General features: G+C 39.8%; 1 protein-coding gene across 1 annotated transcript in view; it reads right to left on the bottom strand.

Annotated features, from left to right (window-relative positions):
- PDE3B (phosphodiesterase 3B) overlaps positions 1 to 26,066 on the bottom strand; it is a 64,376-nt gene that overhangs the window by 16,297 nt on the left and 22,013 nt on the right. Inside the window, exons 6-12 of the mRNA XM_054725684.1 lie at positions 20,898 to 21,111; positions 20,260 to 20,336; positions 17,717 to 17,868; positions 16,824 to 16,961; positions 15,840 to 15,951; positions 13,744 to 13,857; positions 8,943 to 9,142 (exon numbers count right to left, since the gene is read on the bottom strand). Of these exons, the coding sequence (XP_054581659.1) occupies positions 8,943 to 9,142; positions 13,744 to 13,857; positions 15,840 to 15,951; positions 16,824 to 16,961; positions 17,717 to 17,868; positions 20,260 to 20,336; positions 20,898 to 21,111 (1,007 nt within the window). The remainder of the gene's footprint in view (positions 1 to 8,942; positions 9,143 to 13,743; positions 13,858 to 15,839; positions 15,952 to 16,823; positions 16,962 to 17,716; positions 17,869 to 20,259; positions 20,337 to 20,897; positions 21,112 to 26,066) is intronic.

The following is a 26,066-nucleotide window of genomic DNA, read 5'->3' as shown; positions in this document are numbered from 1 at the left end:
TTTATTTGAAGATTTAAAATTTTTTCAACTTGCACAATCATTATCTGAGATTAATAAGTTTTGTTTCTTTTTTCAGTCCTTGTTTCTTTTACTTCTTTTTCTTGCCTTATTATACTGGTTAGAATCTGTAGTATTATCTTGAATTGTAGACATACTTGTCTTATTATTGATATCAAAGAGAAAGTATTCAGAGATTCACTACTAAGCATATGTTACTTTGCTTAAGGTTGTTGTTTTTTTAATGACACACTTCACTGCATTGAGAAACTTCTCTTTTATTCCAACTTTGCTAAGAGTTTTTTTATTATGAATCAATGTTGAGCTTTATAAAATGTTTTTTTCTTTTTTAAAATATATTTTATTGGTTTCTTACAGAGAGGAAGGGAGAGGGATAGAGAGCCAGAAACATTGATGAGAGAGAAACATCAATCAGCTGCCTCCTGCACACCCCCCACTGGGGATGTGCCTGCAACCAAGGTACATGCCCTTGACTGGAATCGAACCCGGGACCCCTGAGTCCGCAGGCCGATGCTCTATCCACTGAGCCAAACCGGACAGGGCTAAAATGTTTTTTTCTATTGTCATTGAGGTGAAATAATTTATAACTTTAATCTGTTAAGATAAGAATTTCATTGATTCATTTTTGTTAAACCGTCTTGCAGTCTATGATAAATGCAACTTGTTCATGGTTATCCTTTCTAAATATTACTAGGTTAGGTTTTATAAAATTTTTATTTAAGGTTTTTACATATGTGTTTGAGTGAGACTGTCCTGTGATTTTTCTTTTTTGTATTATCTTTGTCAGATTTTAATATCAAGGTTTGTATACTGGTAAGCCAACCGTTTTTTCATTATTGCCCCACTAACAAGACTTCTTAAATAATTTTTCCTAATCATTCCCATGAAATTTTAATACTACAGAAGTAATATATTTGTCTATGTACTATAGGCATATTTTATGTGCTTTGAACATAAAAAGAGTAAGGTTTTTTTTGCCGTCCCCCCCCCCCCCCCGCCACCAACCAATTTTAATAAGCATAGTAATTATGAAAAGAACTTACACAGCCAGTGCTAAAGGCTAGGGATAAAACTAAAAACTCATCCCTGTTTTCATAGAGCTTCCTGTATAATGGGAAAGAAAGCCAGATGAAAATAGAATATAACCTTTAAATTAAAGTACATATTCTAAGAATTTAGTTTTATGTATTATTTGTGAAAATTAGCTACAGTCTAGATTTAGGCATCAATACTTAACAGCTTTTGATTATTTTTTTTACACTGTTTGATTTCATGTAAGCAATGATATGATTTAAACTTTGTAACATAAAGGCTGAAAATAATCTAAAGGCTCATCAATTGTCAAAGAGATAAAGAAGATGTATGTATATGTTAGACAATAAAATATTATCTGGTTGTAAGAAAGAAATCCTGCCATTAAATGACATGAATGGATCTTGAGAGCATTATGCCAAGTGAGATAAGTCAGAGAAAGAAAAATAGTTTATGATATCCCTTATATGTGGAATCTAAATAAGCTGAACTCACAAAAACGGAAAGTAGACGGTCTGTTTACCAGGGGCAGGATGTGAGGAAATTGAGGAGATGTTGGTTAAAGGATATAAATTTCCAGTTATAGGATGCATAAATTTGGGGATATAATACACAGTATTAGATTATAGTTAGCAATATTGTATTATGTACTTGAAAGTTGCTAAAAGTCTAGTTCTAAAATATTCTCATCAGATAAAAAATTATGTGACATGATAGAATTGTTAGTTATTACTACAGTAGTGATTATATTATACTAGAGGCCCGGTGCATGAAATTTGTCCCTAGGCCTGGTCCCTAGGCCTGGATGGCAATTAGGGCTGATCCGGGCCTTCCGGCTGCTGGCTGGGGCCTGCCTTCATTCCACACTGCCCCATGGTGGTCAGCGTACACCATAGCGAGCAATCAATATCTCGGTTGAACTCCCGAGGGACACTTTGCATATTGGCCTTTTATATAGATAGATAGATTTATAAAATTAACACATTGTACACCTTAAATTTATACAATGTTGTATGTCAATTATATCTCAATAAAAAAGGCATTTAAAGCTAACCTTATTACAACTTATAAATCACATAAATCCCAAAGAGGAAAAAAAAGGTTCAATGACTCCCAGGGGGTCAACTTACACTTAATAGTTATTTGACTAATTCATGCTAAAATTTGATGAAGACTGATAAACTATGAGAATAGTTTAGGACAGTGATGGCGAACCTATGAGTAGCCATTTCTGATGACACGCGGCCGCTGAGGCGGCTGCATGCCGAGGATGAAACATTTGCTGATCCTGAGGATGAAACATTTGCGAAATAATGTTTTTTACTCAAAGTGACACACTACCCGAGTTATGCTCAATTTTTGGCGAAGTTTGACACACCAAGCTCAAAAGGTTGCCCATCACTGGTTTAGGAAGACGTAATCAAGCTCCAAGCTCAATAAAGCACAAAGCTAATGAGTGCTCTGCAGAGCTAGCTGACTGAATATCCTCTCAGCTAGTAAGATCAGAAAAAGAAATGAGTAAGTTCAGAATTCCTTCACAATCCAAATTACCCTTTGAAATTATCAGAGAAATAAAAAATAGGGGCAGAAGAAAATCTGAATCAGTATTTGAATCCAGATATAATCACCACACTGGAAATTTCAAAGACACAGTAAAAGTGGGAATGGTTTGAGGAAAGGCCAACTAAGTCATACTACGTCATAGCTGAGTGGAGGCAAGAAAAAAATCAAGGAGCAGTAAATAGGAGGCAGGTGCCACCTCTCCTTTAGGAAAATACTGGATCCAGTAAGAGAGAGATAAGCGAAGTTAAACGTAGTGAGAAAAACATTCCAGGTAGAACCTGGCTCTTCCTGAGGGCTCCATGGCAACTAGAGAAGGAAGACAGCACCCCAACTCAGAGGGGCAGCAGGGGCTTTCTCTAGCTATGGATTCCCTTACTTCTCTCCACATGCAAATACATCTCCAATTTGGCAAAGCAAATTAACTTTATGGACTTTACTTTTCCACCTTCTTTTTGAATCAGAAAGATATGGAAAGGGGTTTAATATAAACTCTGATAGAATTAATCTTAAATAATACTTTTCAATGACTCTGATCAAAATCAGAGTCATTGATATGAAAGACCAAACAAAGAAAGAGTCTGAGAAACCTAAACTATGTCCCCTTTTGAAACACACACACACACCACAGAAGGAAACATTTAAAAATCTTTAGGTCAGAGTCATAAGATCGAAGAGGTGGTAGTTATGAAAAGTGAAAAGTCTTGGATTAAGCAAGATTGTTTTCATTAAAAAAAATAATATTCCTGTCTTTAAAAAAAATCCAAGAGTTAGTGAACAAGTCAGGTGTTACAGAAAACAAACATAGTTTTGATGAACAGCTGCCATCTTGGGATTCCTCTACCCTGAAGTTTGGGGCTTGTTCTAAAATTTCTGGTAATCCTATATTTTCTAAGGACTGCACTTTTTCTCAGTTAATCACTTTTGTTTTGCTAAAACACATTTTTAGGTAACTTTCTCAGGATGGATGGGACATGGTTTTTAAATTTTTTGCATATCTGAGATTCTCATTTATTTTGCACTTAAAGCTCTGCTGTAGCTCAGCTGGATACAGAAATCTAACTTAAAATAATCCCCCTATGCCAGTATTCCTTAGCTCTTCCAAGTTTTACATTTCCTTGCACTTACATCATAATCATCTCCTCTTTGTCTCACACACCCGCAATTTATTGTTTTTCTTGCTTTACTAGAACGTAAGTTCCATGGGGGCAGAATTTTTTGGTTCTATTTTGTTCAATAATAATGCCTAGAATAGTGCCTAACCCACAGTATACTGCCAATATTCCTCCAAATCCATGAGGAAATGAATTCCCTTGGAATTTTAAAGACTTTATTCCAGTGCCATCTGGAATCCATCCTATCTAATAAAGAGGGAGTATGCAAATTGACTGTCATGCCATAACAAGATGGCTGCGCCCACAGCGGAGGCAGGGATTCTGTAACACAAGATAGCTGCACCCACAGCGGAGGCCGAGTTCCCGTAACGAGCCTTAATGAGCAATCAGCAGGGATCTGAGGCTGCGTGGCACTGGGCCTGGTGGGGCTTCATGGGGACCTCAAGGCATGTCCCCTGCCCTGGCCTGGGCCGGGGGACCTGTGGCTGTGCCCCCCCCACCTGGCGTGGCTTGATGGGGGACCACAGGCCGAGCCCCCTGCCCTGGTGCCGGGCCAGGTGACCTGAGGCCATGCCCCCCACCCAGCAGGGTTTGATGGGGGTGAGGCCGGCTGGGTCTGGATCTAGCCCAATGGGGGTTGGGCCGTCTGGGTCTGAATCTCGCGTGATTTCGATGCACATGTGGGTGGGAGGGGTCTTGACTCTGGTTCCCGTGTTGTTTTCATCCACTCAGAAATAATAATAAAAAGTCTCGATTGTTCTGAAATTTTACCATGACATAACATGGGTAGGTTTGGGGGATTTTCTCTCCCCACCCCCAACTTCTGGCATTTGATGAACACCTCAACCCAAAGACTCAACTGTTTCAGGAACTTCCAATAGTCAGATCTTGACCTAGTCCCCTATGCCTTTTTTCCTTCTGTATACTTTCCACGTCTTTATCATTTTAGTCTGTATTTTAGGAAAGGTGGTCTGACTTTACTTCCAATGCTTATATTGATTTCAAAAAAAAAATTTCTGCAGTATTTTTAGCTTCTAAGAGCATTGTTTTCTTTTTCATAGTTTCTTATTATGGATGCAGTCTTTTCCAAATGCTCTGAGAACTTAAAAAAAACACATTCAGTGTTTTTCTATTCCCTAGATTATCCTGTATTCAGTTAATCCTGTTCACTTTAGCCTTTTCTTTCCAAGCTACGGATTAATGTCTGGAAATCCTTGGTTTTCTGTTGATATAAGAAAATGAATTCTAGATTGCTTGGTGACTTTCTTCTGCACTATGTATGCTTTATTGCCGAGTTTCTCCTTTAATTGGGAAGGATGTGAATGTGTTCGGGGCTTGCTACCCAGCAGGTTTTGCTCTAGAATTACCAGACTGGGTGCCAGCTGTTCAGCTTCCAGAATGAGAAGGATTTACGTGGGAATAGTAATACCCACACTAGTATTTCTCTCCTGGCAGTTTCCTTTAGGATCTAAGAGCTGACTTTTCTGCCTGGAGGTAAATGCAGGGCTGCAGCAGGTTTGCTAATAGGCATGTGCACTTAAGTGTGAGCGAGCCTGTGTGTGTGAGTGTGCACGTGGGCAGACACAAAGGCATCTGGACTTCCTCTAGCGTTCCACTTAGTCTGTAGCCCCTTCTAAATACTTCTATGTCTTAATATGTAGCCATCTGTTTTTCACTTTCTAAAAATAGTATAAAATTATTTAATCTACTGGTGCTAACACCCTCCCACCTAGAGCTTCACCCCTTACTGTCATTTTAATCAGGAGGAAGGGGAGACAAATGCATGTGCCTAGTCATCTTGATCCATATTTTGACTGTATGAGGTTTACAGGTCCCAACTTGAAATTTTATTTCCTTTTACCCTAAATTTCATCAAAATATTAATACCTCAAGCACTAATCTCCTTCCTTTAGCCAATTTTTCATTTGGAAATATCTAAGAAATCTCAGAATTTTAATACTGATATCCCTCCAGTTTAAATTTTACTAAATATTTTACCTTCTTTCATGGAAAAGATTCAAAATAATCCTCCTGTCTTCCCAGCATACATTATTTACCATAAGAATGAAGAGGAATACTTAATGGTGGTATTGTATACTGCTGTCACTTTTTATAATACACTGGAGCAATGATATCTTTTACTAATTATAGCTTAATTAGACCCACTGAGCTTCCCAAGATGAGAGAACCTACTTTATTTACCTAATAAACACACTGAGCCTCAGGCTTTCACAAAAGAGGCCTTATCTCATAGGCGCTAGCTGAGGCAGATGTTAGGAATTTCATTACTCTGGGAAGAACTGAGTACATTTCAGACAAACTAGTGGTGCTGCAGAGCAAAGAAATCAGGCGTCCTTCAACATTCAACAAATACTCACGGAATGTCTTTTGTGTGTGAGGTACTACTGGTCTAGGTATTAGGGAATAAAAGAGACAAAAATCCCTGCCCTTCTCGAATCTTATATTCCACTGAGGGAAGACATCATAAATGAACAGAATGCAGAATACCTAAACAATCATTGCTATGGAAAAACAAAGCAGCGAAGGAGCATAGTGAGTGCCAGGAAGGAGCTTCTGGAATTGTAGATGGAAGGACATGACAAAGTGAGCTCCATGGACATGTGTGGAAAGAGCACCCTGGGCAGGGAGGACAGAACAGGAACAGGCTCTCGGGGAGGGTGCCCAGGTACCGGAGAAAACAGCAAGGAGGCCAGTGAGGCTAGCCCTGAGTGAGTACGAAAAAGGCAGACTTAATGGGGTTTAAATCGAGTAGGGCCTTCTGCACTATCCTAGTGACTTACTAGGAATGTGGTGAATGTCATTGAAGGGTTTGGAACAGAAAGCCATGTAACTCAGCGTAAACAGTCACACTTTGGCTGCCGTGTGTGGAGAACAGACTAAGGGGGAGCTGGAAGTAAGCAAGGAGACAGGGTGAAAGGCTGTACTTTTTTGGTAGCTGAACTCTCTAATCGACTTCCTTTCCATCCCAGAGCTTCCCACTGCTTCATCTATTGACAATTCTTAACAATGGGAAGTTAGGAACTAGAACAAGTTTTGAGTATAAACTTTATAAATTATAACAGCTTTTTTTAAAAAAAAATTCTCTGCAAGTGAGAGAGGTTAACTCTAGAATTCATTCATTTTTAATATTCTTGAAGGAAAAGCAATAAACAAGTCTGACTCACCTACGCTCAAAGCTAATAAAAGCAGAGCGTGGAAAAGAACAGTGAGTCATTTCTTTCTACGTGATTATGTAGTTCAGGAGGTTCTCAAATACATAAAATGGAAGAAAACTTTCCATATGTTACCTCCTTTTACCTTTAACCATATCAGGTACATATTTTGAGGGTCAGAAAGATAAGGCTGATTTGCCTAAGAGGTCACAGAACTAATAAGTGGTAACCAGAAATCACACACAGGCCAGCAGACCCCAAGACCAGTACTTTCTCCATTGTGCTGCTACTGCCCAAGCTGGACTCACCAGGAGATTTGCAAAAATTATGAAGTATTGGGCTAGAGAGAATGGGCATTGACTTTTGCAGAATGGTACTGCAAATGAGGAAATATGTGCTCCTTAGTGGGTAATTTCTTTGAAAGAGAATAAATATTAGGTTGAAATTTATTTTTTAATTAGTTACCTATGGAAATCATGAGCTTTTAATAGATAAAAGTCTCAATGGGGAAAATGAATTACACATCACTTTTAACATTCTCCTCCCACTCATCTCTGAATCCTACTTGAATCTTAACTCTTATTGTGGCTAAAGACTCTATCCTCTATATTTTAAAGTGAGACTGTGTGAAAGAGATAAAAGTGTAGACAAAAGGGGCCACATGCTGACCTGACAAGCTCAGGGGAGGCCTGCATGGCAGTCTTGCAAACTCAGAGACCTTAAGTAACCACAAAGGATGGTCTGAAATTAAACTTGAACTAAAAGCAGTTATGGTGGGCAGTTAGGTCCTAGGCCGGTGTCTTCACTGACAAGGTCAACCTTTACCTTAACTGAGCCTATCTGTCTTTTTGCATCTATAATAACATACCCTTTGAAATGTCTGGGTAACTTGTAACTTCCCTTTTTCTGGAGCCCCTGGGGCACAACCAAATGGGCTGGGCACCAGGACAGATATGTCCTGTACCCACCTAAGTATGTGTCCATCATTTTACTTTTTATCCAATCCCAGGGGTTTTCCCACCCCCCCTTCCCACCCCCAGCTTTGCTTTATCCCACCTCCTCAATCTATCACCAGTGAATTTCATGTAACCCACATACATCCTCCTTTGATTGCAATGTATAAATATAAAGGTAACCCGCCATTCTCCGGAGCATTATCTCAATTCGTTGAGGTTCTGCTTCCCGGCATATGTTGACAGTTTGGCTCAAATAAACTCACAAAAATTCTTTACAGGTTTCAATGGTTTTTCTTTTACGTTAACAAAAGTGAGAAAAGGAACACAGAGAATGGCTACAGAAGATGAAAGAATCAGAACTGAGGTTTAAATACAGAATGACAAAGTGAAAAAGATGAATTCACTCTCTGTAGGGCTCACTCTTAGACAAAGAATATAAAGGAATCAGCTGCTCAAACAAACATGCACACTAAATTCTACTTAAAATTAAGTACTTGGTTCCGAGTCCTAATGCTTAAAACTATTAAAACGAGTATCCATTTGTTGGGAATTCCTATCTCTTATGCAAATTTTGACAGTACAGTAATGTTGCACCTTCTCAGCTGTACTGGATAAAAAAATGACGTGGTACTAGAAGAATTTTTACACATATTAATATATTCAGAGTTAAGAGATTTAGAGCCTGAGTATTAAGGCATGTTTTAGAGGAAAAAGAAGACAACAACAAAAATAACAGTTGCTCATTATAGCTTCTAGCCATACAAAAGACCTTGCCAGAAGGAAGAGTGAGTCCTACGTTTTGATCAAAGGCAAAAATACTGAAAACAAGAACTCCAGAATGTCATAAAACAATGAGTCACTCTTTCATAAACTTGTTCTTTTCTAATTGAAGGAGATTCCTCCCCCCCCCCCCCCGGCGCCCCCTGATTTTTTAGTACACATCATGTCAATGCCGTGTGTTAACATCCAATTCCATGTGGAGGTAATGGCCATATGATTGAACTGGAGAATGTTACACAAAAGAATACACAGAATAATTGTAAAATTCCAGAATCACTCTTTAAACTTTCTGAAAAAGTATTTCCTACCTGAGGGGCATTTGTAGCCACTAGAAATGCATTTGTCCGCCCTGGGTGGTCGTAATCATGCATGGCAGCTGCCACATACAAAGCCATCAATTCCAACGCAGGAATGTTTGAAGACAGGCAGCCATAGCTCTCATCTGGGATTGAGCAGCTCCTCGAAGAAATGTAAGCAATCTGCCCAGGGTTAATTCTGTCATCAGACTCTGAGGAACAAGCAAAAGCAGCATTAGACATACAACCTTCTCACAATGAGGCCGAGGCGAATCCCCACAAGCAATATGATTATCTTATGTTTACTTATATGAATTAGATTCTGTTTATAAACAAGGACTTAAAACAATAACAAGCCATCCTAACAAGTGTTAGGGGAGCTCATTGTACTTTTGATTTCCCTAATAATGAAAGATGTCCAGTATCTTTTTGTATAACTGATGCCATTTAGATGTCGTCTTTAGAAGAATGTCCATTTTTTAATCAGATTTTTTTGGGTTTTATTGAGTTGTGTGAGTTCTTCATTTATTTTTGGACATTAACCCCTTATCCAGTATGTAGTTTCAAAAACTCCCTCATTCTGGATGCTGTCTTTATTTTTGTTTTCTTTGATGGACAATTTTTTAGTTTGACCTAGTTCTACTTAAATTTTTTTTTTTTTTAAGTATTCTGTCAACATTCATCCGCTCCTCGGCCCCGCACAATCGCCAGTACCCATCCCCAATCTCATCTCCACAGACAACTGGTCAACCCGACCACTCTGACCTGCCGCCGGAGACTAAGTCTGGCCCGGCTATCTGGTCTAATGGAGTCACCAGGCAACCGGGCAACGGTCCCCCAGCCGGAGGTTTTTGGGAGTGCTGGCCCACAGGGCTCCTCGGAGGGGGGGGGGGGGAAGAAAAATGGGGAGGAGGGAGCTGGCCCTCAGCCCCCCTGGGAAAGGGGCTGCGCCGCTGCCACCCACCCCCACTTCCCTGTCCCAGCCTGGGGCCCAAAGGCCCCTGGCGGGGTCAGGAGAGGAGGCTCCACATGCACGTTTTCCCCCCTCCTTCCCTCGCCCCTGGCGGGAGGGCGGCTGTCCCCCTGGGAAGGAGAGAGGACAGGAGCAGGACAAACCCTTGTGTCCAGGGCTGACTTTCAATAGATCGCAGCAAGGGAACTGCTCTGCTACGTACAAAACCCTGACCCAGAAGCAGGTCCTCTAGGAATGGTTTAGCACCAGGTTCCCCATGAATGTGCGTTACGTGAAGGACAAGGGGGGTGTCCCCCTTTCCTGCCGCACCCCGTTTCCCAGGACAAAGGGCTCTCCCCACGGGACCGGTCCCCACACAAAGCGGGGCGCGCTGCCCACCGGCAGGGACGGCTATCTGAGGCCAACCGAGGCTCCATCGACCCGCCTGGGCACGATTCTGACTTGGAGGCGTTCATTCATAATCCCACAGATGGTAGCTTCGCCCTGTTGGCTCCTCAGCCAAGCACAAACCAGATGTCTGATCCTGCAGTTCCTCTCACACTGAGCAGGATTACCATGGCAACACATCATCGGTAGGGTAAAACTAACCTGTCTCTTGACGGTCTACACCCAGCTCATATTCCCTATTACTGGGTGAACAATCCCACGTTTGGTGAATTCTGCTTCACAATAATAGGAAGAGCCGACATCGAAGGATCGAAAAGCGGAGTTGCTATGAACACTTGGCCACCACAAGCCAGTTATTCCTGTGGTAACTTTTCTGACACCTCCTGCTTAAAACCCAAAAGTTCAGAATCAGGAGGCCCCGCTTTCACGGTCTGTATTCGTACTGAAAATCAAGATCAAGTGAGCTTTTGCCCTTCTGCTCCACGGGAGGTTTCTGTCCTCCCGGAGTTGGCCTTAGGACACCTGCCTTCCTGTTTGACAGGCGTACCCCCCAGTCAAACTCCCACCTGGCACTGTCTCCGGAACGGGTCAAGCCAGGCTGGCGAGGCCTGACGCTTGGCGCCAGAAGCGAGGGCCCCTTGGGGCTCGCCCCCCTCACCAGGCTAGTGAAAACAACCCTCGTAGTGGTATTTCACCAGCGGCCCCCCAACCCCACTCCCTCGCTTATTCTACACCTCTCGTGTTTCTTCACCGTGCCAGACCAGAGTCAAGCTCAACAGGGTCTTCTTTCCCCACCGATTCTGCCAAGCCCATTCCCTTGGCTGTGGTTTCGCTGGACAGTAGGTAGGGACAGTGGGAATCCCGGTCATCCATTCATTCATGCGTGTCACTAATTAGACGAGGCATTTGGCTACCTTAAGTCGTAGTTACTCCCGCCGTTTACTCGAACTTCACTGAATTTCTTCACTTGACATTCAGAGCACTGGGCAGAAATCACATCACGTCAGCACCCGGGCCTTCGCCGCGCTTTGTTTTCATTAAACAGTCGGATTTCCCTGGTCCCTAGGCCGAGGCGAGGCGCCCTGCCTAACCAAGGGAGGCGGGGAGGGAGGGAGATGGGGGGGCGGCTGGCAGGGGAGACCCGCGCGCTGGGAGGCGAGAGGGGGACCCTTAACACCACCCCAGGCTACCCCATGACACACGCCACGGGAAGGGCCCAGCTTGCTTCCAGAGTTGGGGAAGCCGGTCCCCACGGTGTCCAGGCTCCCACGAGCCCCGAGGAGGACTACCCCCCACCCCCCACCCCCACAGCCTCACCCCAGCCCTGCCCCCTCCCTCCCACCAAGGAAGGAAGAGCTACGTGGAGGAGCTGCACCTGGGGTCCGGGCGGTGGACAGGAAGGGCCGTGGGGGTGAGCCAGCGCCCCAGCCGGACCAACGGACTGAGCCCTTAGAGCCAGTCCTTATCCCGAAGACGGGTCCGGTTTGCCGACTTCCCGCACCTACACTGTTCCAACAGGCCAGAGGCTGTTCCCCTTGGAGACCTGTTGCGGATATGGGTACCCCCCGACACACACACACACACACACTCGCGATGTACACGCTCTTCCCTGGATTTTCAAGGGCCAGCGAGAGCTCACCGGGTGCCGCCGGAACCAGGACGCTTTCCAAGGCACGGGCCCTCTCTCGGGCAAACCCTCCCGCCCGCTTCTCGGCGATCGGTACCGCACTGGATGCCTCCCGCGCCCCGTCTCCGCCACTCCGGAATCGGGGATCTGAACCCGACACCCTTTTGATAGTCTGAGGGCAACGGAGGCCATCGCCTGGCCCTTCAGAACGGTGCTCGCCCAGTTCTCAGGACTGCCTGACCCGTGTTCCACTGCTGTTCACATGGAACCCTTCTCCACTTCCACCTTCCAAGTTCTCGTTTGAATATTTGCCGCTACCACCAAGATCTGCACCTGTGGCGGCGTCCTAGGCTTCAAGGCTCACCGCAGCAGCCCTCCTATTCGTCTCTGCATAGCTTGCATGGGGGTGGGGGGGTAGGCGGGGGGGACATGTGCCCTGACCAGGAATTGAACCTGTGAACTGAACTCTTGATTCATGGGTCAATACTCAACCACTGAGTCACAAAGGCCAGGCTCTCCACTCTTTTTCTTTTTTTTTTTTTTTGAGAGATCCAAAACATATCTCCACTCTTTTATGAGCTAGAATAAGAGAACCATGAATGTTATAATTCACTAGTAGCCCATTTGCACGAAGATTCGTGCAATAGACCTTCATTCACCTGGCTGCCTGCACCAGTTTTCTGCCAGCACCGGGGACCTAGGCCTTGGCTGTGGCCACCACCTTCTGCCTCCTTTCAGGGTCGGGGCGTGGCCCCGGGCGGTGACCTTGGGCTCGGCTGCACCCAGCGTGCCTGCTACTGATCGCAGGAGCCGACCCCCAGTGGTTTCCTGCAATCCGTGCAGGCTCCCCGCTGGTGCCCAAGGCCGGGAAAGCCTCCGCCCCAGGCTTTCCCGGCCTTGGGCTCCGCCACACCCCAACATCCCTGCAACGGTTTCCTGGTGGGCGTGGTTGGTGGGCGTGGCTTGGGTGAAGTGAAGGTGCGGTCGATTTGCATATTTGTCTATTATAAGGTAAGATTATATTTGCATAAATAATTATACTATGATGAGGAACAGAACTAACTTCGTTGGGAGCAAAATTTGAAAAGGTTTTGTAATTCATCATTTAAATACATATGTGAGGCTTTCAAATAATGGGAATATTATACATTTTATATTTACATGATACATCTAAAACAAAAAACCAAGTATTAAAAGAAAGCAAAGAAATGATTATCATCCTATATAATAAAAGCCTAATATGCTAATGTCCTACTGTTCATTTGACCAGTTGCTATGACGTGCACTGACCACCAGGGGGAAGACGCTCTGACTGGTAGGTTAGCTTGCTGCTGGGGTCCGGCCCATTGCAACTGGGCAAGACGAGCCAGACATGCCCTGAAGCCCTCCTGTGGTCCCTCCCTGGCCACAATTGTGCACTGGTGGGGTCCCTCAGCCTGGCCTGCACCCTCTCGCAATCCGGGACCCCTCAGGGGACTTCAGAGAGTGGTTTTGGCCTGATCCCCACAGGCCAGGACGAGGGACCTCACCTGTGCACAAATCCGTGCACAGGGCCTCTAGTAATATAATATTCAGGATAGTAGTTACCTAAATGGTGTATCAGCAGGATGGGACACAGAAGAGACTTGGTAGACCCAGCAGTACTGGATCTTAACTTAGCCCTTAAGATGAGAGGTAGGTTTCCTAATTTGCATGTCATTATTATACATAAAAACTTACATGGCCCTTTGTATTAAAGGTTACTTAATGAAAAATTTGAAAGGTAATGAAAATAGGTAGCTTGATTAATTTTATTACTTAAAAGGAAGATCTGCAGAAGGAAGTACCTGTTGTGTTTCCTGTTCCATGATCACTGTGGATTTGCTGTAAGCCAGGAATTGGCCTTGTTGTCAGATACCAAACTGCATGTAGGACATCTGTGGCGTGTATACGATTGTGATCTAAAGTCACCAAAATGATTTTTAAAAATGATTATTCTATTACATTTACCATAAGACATTTTAAAAAGTATAATACTTTTTTAGTTATCCCCATATATAAAATATATGGCTTAGAATGATTTCCCACAAGTATATTTTTGTTTCATCTTATTTTAAAAAGCCTCAACTCACACCATGAAAACATAATAAAGGGGTCATAGAAAAGGAAAGGTAACCAGGGCTAATTTAAAGGCATAGAAAAATATATTTAAGGGTGTAGCTTTAAAAAAAAATTGTAAACAGTGTTTAAATTATGGAGACCTATTTTTGCACATGGGTGCATAGAACAGTTAAAATTCTGGATACTTGAACATTCCTTGATCCACCCATAAAAAAGAATGATAAATATTTATTTCTCAGCTCTTCTATAAGGATTAAATGTTAAATGGTATATGAACACATTCAGAAGAGTGTCTGACACAGCACATGATCAAGAAGACATTTGTTTACTGAAATACCACTGTGTGAGTTCTACAAGTAAAACTCAGCTTTGCTATTTATAATTTTATAATCTTGGGAAAGATCCTTCTGAGTTTTTAACTTCACCTGTGAACGGCAGATAATACAACCTTTCCCAGAAAGATTAAATAAGATAACCTTTGTTAATCTAATGATTATAGTCATAGCTGAAATTCAATAAAAAATCAATACTTCAACCAATATTTAATGCATACTTATGTAGAACTGGCAGGTGATACAATACTAAGTGTTAAGGTTTCAGAGCATGATTCAATACACTAGGAGCTTATCCTATATAATAAAAGTCTAGGTGGTGTTATGCCCTCATGCAACATCATCACAAGATGGCCACTAGAAGATGGCTGTCAGGGAAAGGCAGTTGGGGGTGAACAGGCCAGGAGGGGAGGGCAGTTTGGGGTGATCAGGCCGGCAGGGGAGGGCAGTTGGGGGCCAACAGGCCTGCAGGGGAGGGCAGTTAGGGGCGACCAGGCCTTCAGGGAGGGCAGCTGGGGGCCATCAGGCCGGCAGAGAAGGGCAGGGCAGTTGGGGGTGATTGGGCTGTCAGGGGAGAGCATTTAGGGATGATTGGGCTGGCAGGGGAGCAGTTAAGCATCAATCATGCCAGCAGGGGAGGAGTTAGGGGCAATCAGGCAGGCATGCAGGTGAGCAGTTAGGAGCCAGCAGTCCTGGATTGTGAAAGGGATGTCTGACTACCGATTTAGGCCCGATCCCTTTGTGATCAGGTCTAAACCGGCAGTCGGACATCCCCCAAGGTGTCCCAGATTGGAGAGGGTGCAGGCCGGGCTGAGGGACACCCCTTCCCCCTGTGCACGAATTTTTGCACTGGGCCTCTCGTCATAATCACTTGTTATTGACCATCTACTATGTTCCATGAATTCTGATGTGTGCTTTATTTATATAGATTATCTTCACTACCTATGGAGTAAGTACTATTATTCCCATTTACAAACTTGAAAACTGAAATTTAGAAAAGTTAGATCCAGAAACTTTTCTTTTTTTTAGTAATAGGTAATAGATTTGTTTCTTTTTTTAAATATATTTTTTATTGTAGATATTACAGATATCTCCCATTTCTCTACCCTTTCACCCCCTTCTCTCAGCCCGAACCCACCCCTCCAGGTCTTCACCACCCTATTGCCTATGTCCATATTAGGAACTCAAATATTAACAAAGATGTACATCATGTAGTAAGTGAAAGCAGACTATAAATAGGTATTGATATTATGATTTACTTTATAAAAAATAAACATATAAGAAAAAAGTCTTAAAGAATATATATAAAAATGTTAACAGTAGTCAGTTAATTTTAAATAGTAGGATACAAAATTTCTCTTTAAATTTCTATTTAAAACTCCCAAACATGTAATTTAAAAGTGTTTAGTGACTATCTGAAGGGAAAAATAATAAAGGGTTTAAAAACCACTATTATTTGAACTTAAATAATAAGACATGTTAATACTTACAAGGAATGTCTCGATAGCCATTTTCTAATGCACGAAAATAGTTCATGAATTGTAGAGTGGGAATGTTAAATATTTCCAATAAACCAGTGTCTTGAAATAAGGTATACATAACCTAAATATCAATTAAAATAAAGTTCACTTTAAAGAAAGAATTTCTATTTGTAGTTGAGTATATGGTTTTGTGATTTGCATTTAGGAATATTAACCATGTACATATCTTTAAATTAATAATTTTTTTTTAAAATTCCCCTACAATGAGATCTTTTGAAAACATGAAAAAGGAAGCCATTACCTGAAAGCCCATGAAAACCAAAGAAAGATTACCATGTCATGTTCTAGTTTAAAATTTTCCCATTATTCATAATTTATTTGAAGGGCATATGAATTCTATTCTAGTCCTAGGTGTTAAAAGAAGTCATGTTTTTGTCTCTGAAGACTTCAATGAGATGAACTTATATACCTTCCACATAATTAATTCTTATGTTTCATAAATAAGATATTTTGTTGTTAATGAGGGTGATATTTTTAGAAGGTTAATCTGATACTATTGTATGAACCCATCAGGGACAACCTCAAGTCTGAGTAGTAAAAGGGACATATTTTTTCATGGTTGTAGCTAGAAATGAACTATTTGGTCTTAAGTAAAAGATGAAGGAGGGCAGGTAAAAAAAAAAACACGAAGCATAAGTTTCATTGGTTAGCACTTAATCATTATTCACCTTTTTCCTTTTTCAACCTCGATTCAATATAAAGTAAAACTTTATTACTTTATTTAAAATTAAACCCCATTATTACAAATACTTTTCACTTATATATATATATGTTTTAAAATTTTCTACTGGAAACTTCATTTGTGAAAATAATAATTCAATAAAAAATGTTGAATTTCTGCATAAACCAACATTATACATTTTAGATTCTGCTTTTTATTTATAATTTATACATTAATTTATAATAAAAAAGTAGTGGGGATTTGAAACAAACCTGACTGAGGATTCTTCCTGAATTCTCTCCCATTTTTTCTACAAGTTCAAAAATTTGAAAATTCCAGTTGTTCATCTTTTCTATTAATGAATCATAATCTTCTATTAAAGTCGGGTCCAGTGATGCTTCCTGTTCAGTCTGTACATACGGGGGCGGGGAGAGATCCAAACCAATATATCTTTTATAAATATTGTTAAATCCATATCTAAATGCGAACACTTAAAATTGAGCATTAAAAAGTGGTCAGTTCTGTTTTCTACAACCGTTTTTCTCAAATACAATCTGTACTTCCTATTTCCTCTCTTTGTGGAATGCTATCTTCACATAAATATAAACATGTCTTCTATATATCAGAAAATTTTTTACTCTTTTATAAATAAATAAAAATATTTCTGAAACACTATACAAATCTCAATTCCATTTTCATTTTAGAATTTAGAGGTATCAAGAATAGAAACTTATATCCTTATAGTGGCATTTATTAACTTCCCAAGAGAAATGGATGAGTTTTTACCTAAAAAGCTTAAATTATGAACTTTCAGAACAAAAAAAGTGTTATTTTAAATAAGTAGATTATTTCATTGTTTTTAATGACTATACACGTTTCCCAGATCTTAACATATATCATTAAAAAAATCCACATGGAAAGTAATATATCTACTCTAAAACTAAATAAAACGAGTTCATTGTAAAATGAATGGACTTGGTTGTTCTCAGATAATAAGTTTAGAAGTAGTTACTTTTTTAACCAAGGTTTTCTTTAATGTGATAGAGTGACTCTCAGTAAAAAATTTCAAAGTACCATAATATTAAAAACATTGTTCTGAGCAAAAATAACAAAACTAAACTATGCACTAACTAGTATTTCACCTTAACATAATTATAAGTTTTACATTTGGTTGCTGTTCATTCTGTGCCTCTTCTGTTAGGCGATTATCACCTTCCAAAATTAATTTTCTGCAGTCTCCGTTCTCTGTTTCCATTTCTTGTTGAGCTTCTGTAAGGTTGAGTGATTCTTTTGAGAAATTGGTGTTGTCTTCATCACCTTTCAAAAAAAGTCATATATAAAAATAAAACTTCCCCTACATAGGTAGTTTCGTCAGAAAAATTATTTGAAAAAATATTCAGATAAAGTGAACCATTATGGCATTAAATCTAAATGAATGACATTAAAACATTAATTACCATTAATCCTATCTTGCTGGACTATTTGGCCCATGCATCTTGTGCTCGTGCAATACAACACTTCACCTGATATATCTACTCATGGATGAAAGAGATGAGTGGATACTCTTTTTTTTTTTAATATATTTTATTGATTTTTTTTTTTTTTTTTTTTTTTTTTTACAGAGAGGAAGGGAGAGGGATAGAGAGTTAGAAACATTGATGAGAGAGAAACATCTATCAGCTGCCTCCTGCACACCCCCTACTGGGGATGTGCCCGCAACCAAGGTACATGCCCTTGAATGCCCTTGACCGGAATCGAACCTGGGACCCTTGAGTGCACAGGCCGACACTCTATCCACTGAGTCAAACCAGTTTCGGCAAGTGGATATTCTTTATAAAAGTGAGAACAAAAAAAAGTCCCCAAATCATTTTTTACAAATTTGATGTAAACAATTTCTAACATCTGAAATTGTTTGAATTTTAGACCTGAAAATAAGATTAAAGCACATCTAAAAATCAAAGCATATATTAAATGTAAACTAATTGAAAATTAAGAGGAAAGGAAAGAAAATCTGCCATTGAAGCACGTTATAAAAGAATATAATGTGTAGGTAAAAAAAATTAAAACATAGTATCATAAGTGTGACTTATTTCTCTATAATGTGATTAAAAATACCCTTTTCTCAAATCACATGGAAAAGAGAAGCAGCATTGTTAGCTAAATAGTATTCATCCACATGTATAAAAATATTCCTATTTCTTCTATTTGTAATAACTTGAACAAAAAACTTTTCCAAAACTCATCAACAGTAGAATACATAAACTAGTGTACTCAGACAACTGCACATTACAGAGCAAAGAGAAAGAACTACAATCACATGCAACAATATGTATGATTCTTAAAAATATAATGTTGAACCCTGGCAGGTGTTGTCCAATGGTTAGAGAGTGTTGGCCTATGCCCTGAAAAGTCTCGGGTTTGATTTCTGGTCAAAGTATCTGGGTTGCAGATTTGATCCCTGGCCCCGGTTGGGGCACGTGTGGGAGGAAACCAGCCGCTGTTATTACTATTTTGAGTGTTTTTATCATGAAATAGTGCTGTTTGATTTTGTCATGCTTTTTATGCATCTATTAAGATTACGTGTTTTTTTCTCTTTATTTTTTTTTAATGTGGTATATTATATTGATTGATTTCAAATATTAAACTGCCCTTGCATTTCTGGGATAAATACATCTTCGTCACGATGTGACGGTTTTATATATTGTTGGACTCAGTTTGCTGGTATTATGTTAAGGATTTTTGTGTCTATACATATAAGATATACTGGTCTGTAGTTTTCTTGTGATGCCTGTGGTTATGGTATCAGGGTACTACCGGTCTTACAGAATGAGTGGGAAGTTTGCTCTTCTATTTTTTGGAAGAGGTTTTTTGTTGTTTTTTTTTTTGTTGTTGTTGTTTTTAAAAGAATTGGTCTTTGTCGTTATTTTTCTAATAGCACTTTAAAATGTAAGAGCCAAAACTACTGAATTGCACACTTTAAAATGAAGAACTAGTAAAGAGATTCCTAGGAGCCTACAATCCCTGAAAGGACCTACCTATTTCTGTACTTTTATATTCCTAGGGTGACGCTACCAAAAGGATTGCTCATTTTACCAGTCCCTGGCCCTCTGGCAAACACCCTTTTGGTAGCCCCAAACTCCAGATTCACTCTTTTGGACTTCTATCCTCCTCCAGATCTAGTGGTATTTCTGAGGAGCTTCAAGCAGATTTTTTTTGTTAATAATTTATACAGCGTTTCTACCTACTTTCAGGGGGAATGTTCGTGCAAATTAACTACCTATTATTGGAAGCTTGATCATCAATTGTTTAATATTATAAAACTACTATAATTTTATCACCATAGATATTTTTTGTTTGAGCATAAAAAATATTTCAGAATGATATGATTAAATTTTAAAGTCCTTTCTGTGCCATAAAAAGCTTTTGGCCTTACATTGTGCAGTATAAATTTCAACATTATTATACTTTATTTCGCTATTTATGAGCCAAACCCATCATCTAAGGTAATAGTCATTTGTACAGCCATTTTTACTCTTCAAAATACTTCCACCATCTATTATTTATACTTTGTTCTTAATAACTCCTCTCTGAAGTAGATAAAAAATACCATAATGTTCATTTTAAAGGTAGATAAACTGAAGTTAAACTCATTCATTTATTCATCCTAAAAAGTAATGTAAAAAATTGCTCATAAAGTTAAACACTCACCTAATTTCCCATTCCAGCAGTCTGTACCTGACTCTGATTCAGATGTTGAAACATATTTCAGTATTTGATGTCCACAGCTTATAGAATAAAATATAAATATACATGCATATATAAACATGTATATATAAAAATGAGAGAAAATTTTAAAATCTAAGTACAATTAGAACATCTGCTCAATTTTTAACCAAGGTCCCAAATGCAACACATTCTAATAATACAATCTCTATAAATTTAAAAGGATTTATCCTAGAAAGCATCTGTGTGACCCTGAAGAAAGTAACATATTTTGAAAGTCAACATTGATGTCTGAAGTAAACAGTATCTAAGCAGAAATGAGAATGAACACCATATGAACTGGGTATTATAAACAGGCACTAAAATAGTGTATATGAAATAATTCTCTTACATTTACTGATATGATGAATAGAATACAACTATATTTCACTTCAGATGGAGGCCATTTCATTGGAAAATGAATGATACCACTGAAATGAGTTTTATTTAGAATACATTCTACTAGATACATAAGGAAGAGAATATAGTCTTAATTCATCATCTAGTTATTATACAGAACTAGAATATTAGTTACATTTTAAGTAACCTATATTGTAAAACAAATAAACGTTTGGGAAACTTACCTGTTACATACATTGCTATCAGAATTTCTAAGTTGTTGATAAAAATCTGGTGAAGTGGGTACATTGCCCAGAGATCTGTGTAAAATAACACTTGGCTTAGTAAGAAAATCAGCAGTATCAGGAAATTCTATAGGCGATCGACTAGTTAGAGAGCCAGGAGACACTGGTGGTCCATGGCCAGGAGAATTCACAGGACTCAGGCTGGGTAAAACACCTTGGGAAGTTAAAAGAGAGGAAAGAAATAGATAAATACTCATGCTTTTTGTGTATGGTGTTTATTGTTTATGTTTGTGTACTTATAAAGAATATTTTCCTTCTTTAAAGAAAGCAACGTATTTACAATTAAATGATAAAACAGACTTGTAGATGGAGCTCTATCTTTAAGATATTCTAGAAATTTATGCATCATATTGGTCATCGTCAGTGACTGGGAATAAACACCCTGTGGCAGGATAGCATATTACAGGTGAATACCAAGGGTAGAACTAACATGTACATATCGTGTGGCACAAATTTTCCTAATCCTTTACCTTTTACATTTTGTGTCCCTGCCAGCTTGATTATCTACGTGAGCAGAGTATTTTTACCAAATTGTATTGAACATTTTTCAGGACAATAAAATTCATTTTTATTTTAAAAAATCAAATTTCTTAATAGCATTAAGCAAGTTGAACATATAATGAAAATTATATGTTAACACAACAGCATATACCTCTTAAAATATGCAAATCTGTCCAGCTTATTTATTTATTCAACCAATACTTGAGAGCCTAGTACATGCTGGAAAATGTGCTGGGTTTCACAATAGAGCAAAAGGTACCATCTCTGTAATTCAACAAACCTCGAGTTTAGTGGAGAGTATGAACAAGTGCTATGTGCTAACTAAGGGAAAACAGTGCTTCAGAAATTTGCCGAGTGCTTTGAACTAAGGCAGTATGGGTATATCTGGAAAGAAGGCACACTTAAAATTTTATTTGGAAATAAAGATCCAAGTGAAATATGAAACAGAGAGGAAAGCAAATAACAGTTATTCAGGACCTATATTTTTAGGCACAGAGGTAAACACTTAAGAAACTCTGTGAGATGGTTAATTTTATGTGCCAACTTGGCTAAGCTATGGTGTCCAGCTGTTTTGGTCAAAAAGCAGTCTAGATGTTGCTGTGAAGGTATTTTTCAGATGTGGTTAATATTTAAATTAGTAGTCTGGGTAGAGCAGATTATCCTTCATAATGTGAGTTGGCCTCATTCAATTAGTTGAAGGCCTTAAGAGAAAAGGCTGAGGTCTTCCCAAAAGGAAGAAATTTGCCTCTGGAGTGCCTTTGTTTTTTGTTGTTGTTTTTAATCCTCACCCAAGGATATTTTCCCATTGATTTTTAGAGAGTGGAAGAGAAAAGTAAAGACAGAAACACATCAATTGGTTGCCTCCTGCACACACCCAGGCCCTGGAGTAACCTGCAACCGAGGTACATGCCCTTGACCTGAATTGAACCCGGGACTCTTCGGTCCACAGGCTGATGCTCAATCTACTGAGCCAAACTAGCGAGGGTCAGACTGCCTTTGGACGCTGGTAGAATTTCCATGCTGGCAGCCTATATTAAAAATTTCAGACTTTATAGCCCTCACAGTCTCACAAAAACAATGCCTTAAAATAAATCCACCACGCACCCACTTCCTCTCTACATACATGCATACATGCACATATATATGTTATGTATGTTCACACACACAAACATCCTAATAGTTCTGTTTCTCTAGAAAACCCTGACTGATACAATGTAATTTTATTTAATCTTCACAATAACAATGTAAGTTAAGTAGCATTTTCATTTTATATGTGAAGAAAACATACTACCAAAAAAAAGTTTCCCTAAGGAACTTAATTTAGTTAGCAGTTAACACTGTGAGGAAACACACTCTAAAAAGGGCTGTCACTGCTGTTCTATAAGATTATTTTATTGAGAAGCTCCTATAAATTTTATATGACATTACGGCTGAATGGGATTTTATAAATATTCTGGTCAAATAGTTTAATGTTTCAGAAGAAGAAACTAAAGACTAGAGAGGGAAAGGGCCTTGCTTGTCAAAGTCATAATGGTTAGTTACTAACTGCATAAAAAAGCTCACATTTTCAGCATTCTTTTCTCTAATTATACCAGCAAGTGTTAAAAAATCCAAACAAATAGGCGAGAAGACTAATGGATAAATAATCTTAGGATAAAAATTTGATATAGAAAAGCTTCAAGGAGAGGGAAAAATGGTAGGGGAAAACCTAGCAACCCTTAAGAAAGATTTCCTAGAATATAGATCCTTCATTTTTATTTCAAACATTATATATTATGAAATGTAATGTGTACACAGAAAAGTTTCAACAGGAATGCTTATCATTCAAGCTAAGACATAAAACATGGCTCTAGATCAGAAACCCTTCCTAAACCACCCTCCCTCTCATTAAAGGAAATCATTATTTTGACTTTTATAGTACTGTTTTTCTTGCCTTTCTTTATATTTATACCATGTGTGTATGTATCTTTTAACAATTTAGATGAGTTCTGCCTTTTTTATCTTTGTAAATTATATCACACAGTATATAGAAATGCTTCTATGCCTTGCTTACTTGACATTTTAAAAAGATATTTCCATGCAGCAGCATGTGACTGCAGTTCATTCATTCTCAGTGCTATATAAGGCTGTCACATTTTACTTTCCCATCAGCAATGTAGGAGTGTTCCACTTCTGGACATTTTTATCAACACTTGTTATTGTCTGTCTTTATAATAAAAGACATCATAGTGGGTGTGAAGTCAGAGTTCATTGCTTTTGATTTGCATTTCCCTAATTAATGATGCTAAACACCTTTTCATGTGGTTATGGGCCATTTTTATATCTTCTTTGGAGAAACATCTATTCAGATTTTTTGCCCATTTTTAAATGAGATCTTTTGTCTTTTCATTATTGAGTTGTAAAACATCTTTCTATATTCTGGATACTAGTCCATTGTCAAATATATTATTTGCAAGTGTATTTTTTCCCATCCTGTGCATTGTCTTTTCTTTTTTTTAGGTGTCAGCTGAAGTACAGATGTTTTTAATTTGAATGAATTCCAATTATCAATTTTTTCCATTTATGGACTGTGCTTTTGGTGTCTTATCTAAGAACACTTTACTCAGTACCTACAGCCACATAGATTTTCTATGTGTTCTACAAATTTTATGGTTTAACTCTTACATTTGAATCTAGGATGCATCTTGAGTTAATTTTTTAAGTATGATGACATATGGAGTTCCAAATTCATTCTTTTGCATGTGTATATCCAGTTGTTCTAACACCATTTGTTAAAAACACTATTCCTTCCCCACTGATTTATCTTGGCACCCTTGTTGAAAATCAGTTGACCATGTAAGGGTTTATTTATGGGATTATTTTCTTAATTGCTGTTTTGCATTGTTTATTGCAAGTAAATAGAAATACAATTGATTTTTACATACAGATCTTGTATCCTGCCACAGTGATGGACTTGTTTACTGGTTGTAATAGGTGTTAACGAATTTCTTAGGATTTTATGAGTATACTAGAGGCCCAGTGCATGAAAATTCATGCACTGGAGGGGGGGTCCCTCAGCCCGGCCTGCCCCCTCTCACAGTCCGGGAGCCCTCAGGGGCGGGAATGACCCAGTGATCAGTGGAAGGCGATGCCTCCATCACACCTCTGCTGCTGCCACTGCCAGCAGCACAAGCCTCAGCCGGCCCTGGTTACCTGAGCCTTGGGTGGCCCTGGGTGGCTGGGCAGCCACCATCTGAGGCTTGCCTGCGCCTTGGGCGTTGGCCGGGCAACTGACATCTGAGGCTTGCCTGCACCTCGGGCCGGCCCTAGGTGGCTGGGAAGCTGACATCTGAGGCTTGCCTGCACCCCAGGCTGGCCCTGGGTGGCTGGGGGACTGAGGGGATGGGTGACTCTGGAGGCAGGCATGTGGAATGAATGGACCCGCCTGGGGGCGAGGTCGGCCGTGCCATGTGCCTGCCACCCCGGTGGGGCTGTGGGCACCACCATCTTTGAAGGTGTGGCAGTCAATTAGCATATTCCCTCCTTATTCGCTGTCGGCGCCATCTTTGTGAGGGTGTGGTGGTCAATTAGCATATTCTCTCTTTATTAGATGAGATGATTGTCATCTGAAAATACAGGTTTACGTCTTTAATTCCTTTTTACTTAACTGCCCTGGTTAGAATCGCCAATCCGATATTAAGTAGAAGTGGCAATTATTTTATAGTTATTAAAATTATTTTATTATTTTATAACTAGAGGCCTGATGCACGAAATTCATGCAAGAGTAGGCCTTCCTTCCCCAAGCTGCCAGCGCCAACTTCCCTCTGGCACCCAGGACCCGGGCTTCCCTCGCAGCCCTAGCTTCCTCCAGAAGGCCGTCCGGAAGGACGCCTGGAAGGATGTCCAGTCTAATGAGCATATTACGCTTTTATTATTATAGATTTACTAGGGCCCAGCGCGTGAAAATGCGCGAGACCCAGGGCCCAGAGTCCTGCGACTTGGCAGGACCCAGAAAGAGTTCCGTGGCCGCCACCACCACGGGAGGCGGGACCTAGAAAGAGTCCTGTGGCCGCCGCTGCTGCAGGAGGCAGGACCCAGAAACCCACCCATGCCTCTGGTCAAGTCCTCCAGAGTCAAGTCCCCTTCCATCCCGCGCACACAGCCTCCTCTTATCCGTCGTTACGGCGTGATGGCTTTTTATATAACAGATGGTTCTCTTCGGTGAGGCATTACTGACACACTCTTCTTAAATATTTTAGATATGATTTCCTTTACTTCTTTGAACATACGTATAATAACAGATTTAAAGTAATTGCTAAGCCCAAAATCCAATTTCCCCCTCAGGGAAATATTTTGTTACCTGTTTTACTTGTATATATGGCAAAAATTTCTTGATTCTTTGCATGTTTCATAATTTTTTTTGAAAACTGAACATTTAACAATTCTGGTATCAGACTCTTCATACCCCCAAGGTTTGTTATATTGCTGGTTTTGTTTGTTTTATTGTTTCTGATTATTTATTGAGTGACGCTCCTGAACTCATTATAAATAGATTCTGTTTTCTACTTTCTTATGGTTGCCCTAGAGTTTGCAATATACATTTACAACTAACTCGAATCCAGTTTCAAA

This window comes from Eptesicus fuscus, chromosome 13 (assembly GCF_027574615.1).
Source record: "Eptesicus fuscus isolate TK198812 chromosome 13, DD_ASM_mEF_20220401, whole genome shotgun sequence".
NCBI classification, from domain to species: domain Eukaryota; kingdom Metazoa; phylum Chordata; class Mammalia; order Chiroptera; family Vespertilionidae; genus Eptesicus; species Eptesicus fuscus.
This window is presented reverse-complemented; position numbering and strand designations above follow the sequence as displayed.